Below are 9,262 nucleotides of genomic sequence, written 5' to 3' on the forward strand. Positions count from 1 at the left end.
GAAAGTGGGGAGGATGATGCTGAGAGCAGTCTGGTGAGCTCAGAGGCTGAAACACTAGCAGAGCAAGGCCTTTAGCAGGGTATAACTTTAAGTTTTCAGGAGAGTTCTTCCCCCAGACCTCCTCCAGGCTGGAGAAGGAATGTCAGCCTCTTCCACACCCACCAGCACAGTGCTGCTGTTTCCAGCCCTGCTGCAGCTCCTTCACCAAGAGCTGTCAGCTCGGGCTGTGCAGCCCTTGCAGACCTGCACCATGTGTTTGCAGAGTGCTTGTCCAGCTGCCTGGCACTGACCAAAGTCCAGGCTTTGCTCTGTCTCAGAGAATTATGTACAAATGCTGCTTGAGCCAAAAGGGCTTTGTTTTTACTAGTTTCTTTCATATTCAGCACAATGTCCTGGAGGCGGTCTTTGATCCTTTTTCCTCCTCCCTCTTTATTTGAATACTTTAAATCTGCCCTCCTTAATCCATCTTCTATTCTGCAGCCAGATAAATAACCAAGCAAAGTTGAGAGATTGAGGTATCAGGAAATCCAGGGATTTTATTTTGTTTTATTTTATTTTGCAGGACTTTTTCTTTTGTTTGCAGTTCACATTGGTGTGTAGTCACAACACCAGGAGCAAATAAAACTCTCTAGAAGGATTTGCACCAGCAGAACATGAGTGGTTAGAACGGGTCAGTTGTCCCCTTACAGTATCCAAAGCACACAGAGCTCCCTATGTAGCAGGCAGTGGCGGAGAAAATTAGGGATACAAACATTCCCAGGACCCCAGACATTCACTTCAAATAAGTTTCAAGGAAGGTGGAAGTTGAAAAGCTTAAAGCAAATGTTTAAAAGTGGGTGAATTGAAACACCTGAATATAACAAGGCTCACCGTGGAAAAACAAAAACAGCAAGAATTAGGGTTGGTACATCTTTCCCTCTGAAACAGCTGTTTACTGCACAAATCCTCACCCCTCCAAGAATCTCAATCTGCTCTTTCTTTCTTTCCTGTTATTGTTCTCCAGCTTCCTACGTTCCCTACTTCCCCACGGGAGACCAGTGAAAGCCCAGTTTGCTGCTGTAAGCTTTGTGCCCAGCCATGGAGCAGCTGGGAACATCCCAGTCCCTCACCCTCAGGGCACTGGAGTCTCAGCTGTCACTCAGTGGGGACAGACCTGTGCAAGACACCAGACATGATGGAAGAAGTAGGGATGCTCCTGGACTCCTGGTGAAGAACTAAGAGCTCTCTGCAGCACCCTTTCTGATCATGTCTCTGTCTTGCTGGACAAGTTCTAAGTAGGATTCATACAACCCACCTGGCTATGGAAAGGCTAAAGGAAAAGAGTGAAATACCCACAAAAGTGGGGAAAATGTGGGAACGGTCAGGAGAGAAAGCAGCCCCTGCTGTCAGAGGTCTGAGGATTGCTATGGGAGTTCTCTGTTCCCATCCTATCGCAGTTTATTCAGGAAAAGCCAGCAGGGTCCTGGGTGAGCAAGGTGAAAAAGAGCTGATAGAGGCAGACCCTCACCTCTCAACTGATGCTCGTGGTATTTGGAAAGGTGCAGCTTAGGCAGTGGCAAGTTTCTTAGCAGCTGTTATGCTCTGTGAGTGCCAGTGGAGCTGGCCTGGAACTGAGGAAAGTGTTATGCTTCCAATGGATATTCCAGGCTGAAATGAGTCAGAAACTGGAGAGTTCCCAGAAAACATTTATTCAGCCCTCTGAACCAGATTGAACAAGTTCCCTGGAGGGGTCCAGTGCATTTCACTATGATTTCAGTATTTTGTAAAATGTCTAGAATTCTTTCAGAGCAGCATAGTTAATACGCCTCGTTTTGTAAATCATTTTAAAAAGAGCATCAGGGTGTTTGGTTACAAATACATGAACACAAGACACAGATGTCAGGATTCATTCTTTGTTATTTTAATCAAGGCTGACTTAAAAATATTTCTTACCAAATTGGAGAGAAAACAGTTCAGTTATAAAAATTTCTGACAAGACCCAGCCTGCTTGAGAGCTGAACCTGCTGACAGTGAATCAGTGCAGTTTTGCTCTTGCAAGCAAGGATGGTGCAGCTCTTGCTGGGGACACGAGGGGACTCTCTGACTTGGTTTAACTGCCTTTTTCTGGGATGGTCCAAAGTGAAGGACGTGTTGTGGATGCCACAATGAAATCCCAGATCAGAAATCCCACGGGCTGACTCTCCCTTTGAAAAGGGTCATGGTTGTCATCTGAACTCCACTAGTGGGCTTGACCTTGGACCTGGATCAACTCAGGTGACAAAACCAACATGGAGGAGTGAACATCAATCTGCAAGTCAGGCAGGTCTGTCTCCTCTGCTATGGACTTGAAACTGGACTTGGGACATCCCTCTACTTCCCTCCTTTACATTCCCTTGGATTTGTGGCCTTGTGGTGGCAGGAGGAGCCAGACCTCGGATTCAGGAAGGATGTGGAGATGCTGGCACATTGATAGGAAAAGGGTTTTCCCCAGCAGCATCTGGCCATCTGGAAATGCAGCAGTGCCTGCTGAAAAAGCTGTCCTTTGAAATGCCAAGTCAGTCCGGACACAGCTGTGTCTGTCTCTGTTAAACATTTACCAAGTGTCTAAAGGGCAGGATCAGGGCACAGATCCCAGTGCACAGGCGGGTGTGGGAGGCCAGTGCCCTGACACTTCCCAGCACAGGGAGGAAACCCTCCCACATCTGCTCAGCCCATCACAGAGGTTGCAGTGCTGTCACACAGGCAAAGAACCCACCTCTGCCTCAGGAACTGCTTGCATGGATTCCTGGAGGCTGGATGAGGACTGGGAGAGGGCTGGGCATTGCTACATGCTGACTCTGCTCACATGCACCCTCTGGAAGCTCCTGCTGCAGCCAGCACCATGGAGCAGGAGAAGGATGAGCTGCAGGCGCATCCCCAAGCTGCAGCTCTTGTCACACCAGCAGTGCCATAGCTGAGGGAGCATCCCCCAAGGAAGGGTGCTGCTAGAAGGGACACAGGAAAAGGCCAGCTCAGTTTGTTACCACATTGCTGCCAGCTCCAGAATGTTTCCTTGAGGGCGCCAAAGCCAATTTTGTTCAGAGTCCATAAATTTCTCTAGTTAAGAACTAAGATAAGAACATTCCCAGCTGACACAAATTGTGACAGAAAACAGCAGTGAACTCTTACAAGTGCTAAGAACAGACATGACAATGGAAAAATGAGCACTAGAGGACCACGTAGCCCTGAAGGGAGAAGGCTCTTCAGCCTCCTATCCAAATCCAGTTCCACACTCTGCTGGAAGCTTGCAAAGTTTTGTAATGCACAATCCACAGCCGCCTAAACACTTCTCCCAAGGAGGAGACCCACAGGGAGGACCCACCATCCAAAAGCAACAGAGGAGATTGCAGACAGACCATGGCTGATGTTGGCTGGATTGTTGCCTTCAGCTCAGTGTGTGGTTCTTGGTGCTTGTAGTGAGAGGTATCTGTGCTGGAAAGATGTCAGACACCAGCCATTCCAATGTCTGGTGGAAATCGCTTGCTTCTGGCCTGCAAGCCTACGGGATTTTCCACTGCTGAGGCAATACCAGCATGCTTTGTCACAGGGTGGAACAGCCTCTCCTTCTGGTGCCTGAGGACACCACAGCAGTGCCAAAACAGCCTCTGGCCACCAAGGCAGCAGCAGAAGGGGCTTGGTGAGCCCAGGGTACCCCACAGATAGGCATCCACTTGGCATGCCACTCCCCAGCCCTGTGCAGGGAAGACTTCTTATTTCAAGCTGGTTTTCCTCTTCTCCCATTGTCCTCTCAGGCTACACAGGAAATAGGAGAGCAGCTATTCCCTTGCTTCATTTGTTCAGTTGACCGTACGGTCCTCCCCAGCGGAGAACCTCCCACAGCCCAGAAAGCCCCTATAAACCCAACACCCCAATGAACCCAAGGTTCATTGGCCAAACTTTGCATTCTGCATTTAGTGGTTAATCATTTTCACTGCATGCTCCACCTACGGTAGCTTTGCAGGGGTCAGCTTTGGGCTGAACTATCTGAACTATTTGCTGACCCTGAATAGTGGTGCTGGGGGGAGGGATGGGCCTGGGGAGTCAGGGAAGGTCTCCTGCACCTGCCTTGCTTTTCTTCCTCATTCCATCCCTGGAGACCAGAAACACACACGATGGTCCAGCAGCTGCTGAGACAGCTCCTGCCAGAGAGGAAGGTGGACACTTCTGCTGCCCTCACCCTGCTTGGCGGCTCCTTGGCAGCCCTGGTGCTCTGGAAATGGCTGGGCAAAAAGATGATCCAGAAGAAAATGGAAGAGGCTCGGAGGACCCGAGATGAGGGTATGAAGAAAATGGCAAAGGCTGTCCAGCAGTTCAGGGAGCAGGTAACCCGTCCTTCTGGGGGGTCTGAGTCCCACTGGGGTGTCTGCTGATGTTGTCCTTCAGCTCCTCCGTCCAGCTCATGGCCCCATAGCTTTTATAAGGAGGAGATGTGCCAGCAGCCCTCAACAAGAGGAAAGGGTACCTTGGGAGAAAGGGAGATCACTGCCCTCCTCAAGCTGGATGAGATGTGGTGGGAGCCTACAGCTTGGGCAATGTGAATTACTCACTGAGATGAGGTTTTTGAACAACTCAGGTGATCATGCACCAGAACTTCATTGATGTAAACTCCAGTTCTTTCACGATCTGCAAATGTCTCTTGCTTATAATGGGTAGAAGCAAGAAAGATTTTTCCTCTACTTAACTCTAAGTTTGCACATCTGTTCACAGTCCTACACTTTTGTCTCTAAAACCTGGCCTCTGGATGGCTCTTGGGGTGTCTCCAAAAGAACTTTTGCAGTGTTCCCAGTCAGTGGCACCTCCCATCAGGCTGCCCAGAAGGTGCCTGGTCTAACTTAACACTAATGAAGCACAGGGTTTTCAGTGTTCCCTGGGAGCAACCAGGAGGTGATGTGGGGGTGACTGAGCCAGGCATCCAACCAGCATAGCCCTGAATTCCTACTGCAACTTGCATTTCTAACCATCTTTCCATTCTGCTCCATTCACTTCTGAATACGTACTGGATAAACCAGCTCATGTTTACACAGGTAACATACCTGGAGATAAAGCCTCCAAGTGATACATATCTCTACAGCCTTTTTTCTTAAATATATATCTATATACATATAAATATATGATATAAAACCTCTAAAAACCTGGTGGCACTGAGAACTGCCAGTCTTCTTTACCTGAGTAGGCCACCTGTGAGTCCCTGCTGACTTCCTTGCAGTTTGATGGGCTGGAGCTATTAAATGTTTTTTCTCAGCCTGGGCTGTCCTGCACTGCTTGTACCTGTTCTGAGGGATGAAGGGACAGCCTGAGACTTGTGTACAAGGACTTTGGTACCTCCTGCCCTGGGCAGTGTTTGTTCAGCTGAGGTTATGTTTTGGTCAGTGGGTAAATCCCACTGCGCCAGGAGGAAGGCATTGCCATGTCCTCTGCTGCAGTGGATGGACAAAGCCCTTCTACACCTGGGTTCCTGTGTTTGCATCCTGTTTGTGACATCCAAACTCAGGATAAAATACTTGGCAGCTCAAGGTCTGAGCCCCCACGTGCAGGATCTGCCTTTCCAGCTAGCTCTGTTGATAATGTTGACAAAACTTAACAACCCTATCCTCTGAGCCAAAGGGTAACTGGAGCTGCTGCCCTGGATCCCCCTCATCTTCCCCCTCTCTGCAGGTCCCCAGTGTCCAGACAGATGCCATCCTGTCCCTGCCCCTGCTGGAACTCACTGGAAGACTCCGGGAAGGGTCTCTGTCCCCCAGGACTGTCCTCTACACCTACTTAGAGAAGGTGAGTGTCCATCCACAGTGAGATGGACAAAGCAAATCTTTTACATTCTCCACACCATGGTGTGTGTGCTGGTGGCTGAAAAAGCTCATTGGAGCTGGATTATGACCAGCCTTTAATGTAGCAGCTGTTTAGAGAAAAACATGCTGTGTCTCCTAGGTCAGATCCATCACTGGGAGAGTCCTTTGAGATGGCTTGAGGGTTATTTATGCCACATTTTGTAGATCAAGGTAGCTACTGAATGCAGCTGTGTAATGATGCTGTTCTTATCTAACCCCTGTTCTTCCACACATCCAACAAAGGCCCTGGAAGTGACCCAGCAGACAAACTGCTTGCGACACTTTATCTCAGAGTGTGAGGAGCAGCTCCAGGAGATACAACGGCACAAGGAGAAAGGGCTGCTCTACGGCATCCCTGTCAGCATCAAGGATCACATCGGCCACAAGGTTCTTCCCTTTGTGCTTGTGGAGTGTCCCATCGTGGGCTGGACTGGGTGCTGAAGTGGTGGGACACAGGGAATGGGGAAGGGGCCCAATCCCTCCCTGCCTGCACCACAGGAAACCTGTCTGTGTCTGAGGCAGCTGCAGCCCAGGAGGCACTCACTCACTCCCTCAGTCACTCACTCCCTCAGTCACTCACTCACTCACTCCCTCACTCCCTCACTCACTCCTCACCCAGTGGGATGGGGGGAGAGAGAATAGAAAGGCTAAAAGTGAGAAAACTTGTGGGTTGAGATAAAGACAGTTTATTAGGTAAACTGTGAACACAAGAAAAGCAAAACAAGGAATTAAATCACCACAGGCAGGCAGGTGTTCAGCCACCCCCAGGAGAGCAGGGCTCCATCATGTGTGATGGTAACTGGGAAAGGCAAACGCCATCACCTCAAAAATCTCCACAAAATCTCCCCTTCCTTCTTCTTCCCCCAGCTTTATATGCTGAGCATGACTCCATATGGTATGGAATGTCCCTCTGGTCACTTGGGATCAGCTATTCTGGCTGACCCCTCCCAGTTTCTTGTGCACCCCCAGCCTGCTCACTGGTGAGGTGGTACAAGAAGCCCTGTGCAAGCCCTGCTCAGTGATAACAATAACATCCCTGTGTTATCAACACTGTTTATAGCACACAGTCCAAAACACAGCCCTGAAGTAGCTACTGTGAAGAAAATAAACTCTACCCTGGCCAAAAGCAGCACAAACCTCCATCAGCAGATAAAAAACAGGGGTGAATAGTTATAGACACAAATGATTTCTCCTCTGATACGTGACACAGTACAGGCTGCACTAAGGTTGAGGGCTCTAAGCCCAAAGCAAGCCCCAAATACCAAGGCTAACTGAAAAAAGGTCACACTCTGTTTACCTGGGATTATTCCTTCCCTGGACATCCACTGATGGATTCACTTGGACAGCAGGATGCTGGGTTTGCTCCTGAGCGAGTGCACCTGTGGAGTAGGGAGTTGCATTTGGGTCACAGGAGAAAAGGAGCATGGAAAAGAGCAAGGAGAGCTTCAGGAGAAGCTTTAACCCAGCTCTCTGCCAAGGATGGAAGGAGAGGGAGTCCTTGGCCCTTTGAGCAAGGGCTTGCAAGGGAGTGGCTTGGTACCAAACACACAGCCCCTGAAGGAACACCGGATGATCCTTCCAAAAGAGCAAGGGAACTGCACTGACCGTGTCCCTTGTCACTTCTCCTCTCTGCAGGGGCACTTGGCGACCTGTGGGCTTGTGCAGTGCCTGGGCACTCTGATGGAGGAAGACAGCGTCCTGGTCAAGGTCCTGAAGAGACAAGGGGCCATCCCATTTGCAATGACCAACGTGCCACAATCCCTCTTCAGGTGACACACATCATTAAAAATCTTCCCTCTGGTTGTGCTTCTGAAGGAAAAACCCAGCCTGTAGGTCCCTGGACAAGCCCCTCCCTGGCTCCTGAGATGTGGCCTGGAGAGTCCCTCTTCCATTATCTGGCAAAAATCTCAACTGAAAGAGCTGTCAGATAAGATTAAGAGGGGAAGAACCTACCATGGGTTAAGAGAAATCAAGTGCACTTGTGCATGGGAGGGAGAGCAGAGGCTCATGGGAATGAGCCATGTCCTGAGGGACTTATGGGATGGAAGGATGGGGTTGGCTCTGCCACACAGGCTCCCTGCAAGGGAAAGCAAACAAACCCAAAGCATTCAGCCGTCCCTCACAGCCTGTTCCCTGGCTTTTTTCTCTCCAGCTATGACTGCAGCAACCCCATCTTTGGCCAGACCTTGAACCCCCTCAACCACCAGAAGAGCCCTGGGGGCTCCTCAGGCGGGGAGGGAGCTCTGATTGCGGGGGGAGGCTCCATCCTGGGCATCGGCTCCGACGTCGGCGGCAGCATCCGCCTGCCCTCCAGCTTCTGCGGGCTCTGTGGCCTCAAACCCACGGCTGAGAGGCTCAGGTGGGTGCTGGGTCTGCCCTTCCAACCCTCCTCATGGTCAAGCTTGGCCGAAGGGGCAAAGTACTGGGCGAGTACTTGGAGGGAGGAGAGAGAGTGGCTCTTAAAGGGTGGCTTGCTTTGCTCAAAACCTCTCCCGGGAGACAGCATGGTTAGATTTTGTGGGAAATGGGCACATTTTCATTGTAAATCTAGCCTGGAGTTAAAAGTAAAAGGGGGCCAAAGCAGTTAAATAATGCCAAAAGGGAACAATTTTGGTTAAACCAAAACTAAGATTTGTTGGGGTTTAGGTTTGTTTGTTTGTTTTATTTTGGCCAAAAGTTCCTGTTTTGCACTACTCAATTCGAATTTTTGAAATAAGTTCTTTCTGTTTCTGGTCCTGAGCTGGAGACCCCACTATGCTATTCAAACATACTGGGAATATTTCCCCATTACTGAAGTGACAATATACTGCTTTTTCTTTTCCCACAGCCTATCTGGAGTGACTGGCCCTATCAATGGCATCCTGGCAGGTACATGAATTATAAATTCATTTTCCCTGGATCCTGTGGAGAGCCTGATATTCTCCTGCAGGCCAGAAGAAAACCTAAGACAACAAAGGCCTGCCTGGAGTCCATCTGAAACACCCCTCACTGCCTGCTCACCCCAGCATGGCTGTGCAGAGGGGTGGGACGGTGTTTGGCACATCCATCTGCTCAGTGTGGGTGTTTGCTCTTGTCCCATCCAGTCCCTTGTGCACTGGGGCCCATGGCGAGGGACGTGGACAGCCTGGCCCTGTGCATGAAGGCGCTGCTGTGCCAGGAGATGTTCCAGCTGGACCCCTCCGTGCCCCCCATCCCCTTCAATGAGGAGGTGAGGCTTTCAGTCAGCGAGCCCTGGCTCCCCCCAGGGTGCTACACACCTTCCTGAAGGGTCCAGTTACCTCTACAATACTGGTTTTCAGTAAAATAGCTCTCTTTGAGGGCACAATTCATAATTCTCATGAAAAAAAAATAGGCAAATCAGTAGTTATCCTGTCTGTCTTCTCAGCTGGAATGCAGCTTATTGAATTGAGAGAATCCAG

At 49.9% G+C, this 9,262-nt stretch overlaps 1 protein-coding gene across 1 annotated transcript in view; it reads left to right on the forward strand.

Moving 5' to 3' along the window:
• Window positions 1-4,018: 4,018 nt before the first annotated feature.
• Window positions 4,019-9,262, forward strand: part of LOC103621905 (vitamin D3 hydroxylase-associated protein-like) — a 9,864-nt gene continuing 4,620 nt past the window's right edge. The window contains exons 1-7 of the mRNA XM_008640768.2: window positions 4,019-4,340; window positions 5,674-5,787; window positions 6,087-6,230; window positions 7,479-7,612; window positions 7,996-8,202; window positions 8,671-8,711; window positions 8,927-9,051. Coding sequence (XP_008638990.1) covers window positions 4,131-4,340; window positions 5,674-5,787; window positions 6,087-6,230; window positions 7,479-7,612; window positions 7,996-8,202; window positions 8,671-8,711; window positions 8,927-9,051 — 975 coding nt within the window. The 5' untranslated portion in view covers window positions 4,019-4,130. The remainder of the gene's footprint in view (window positions 4,341-5,673; window positions 5,788-6,086; window positions 6,231-7,478; window positions 7,613-7,995; window positions 8,203-8,670; window positions 8,712-8,926; window positions 9,052-9,262) is intronic.

This window comes from Corvus brachyrhynchos, unplaced genomic scaffold (genome assembly GCF_000691975.1).
Source record: "Corvus brachyrhynchos isolate BGI_N302 unplaced genomic scaffold, ASM69197v1 scaffold48, whole genome shotgun sequence".
NCBI classification, from domain to species: Eukaryota; Metazoa; Chordata; class Aves; order Passeriformes; family Corvidae; genus Corvus; species Corvus brachyrhynchos.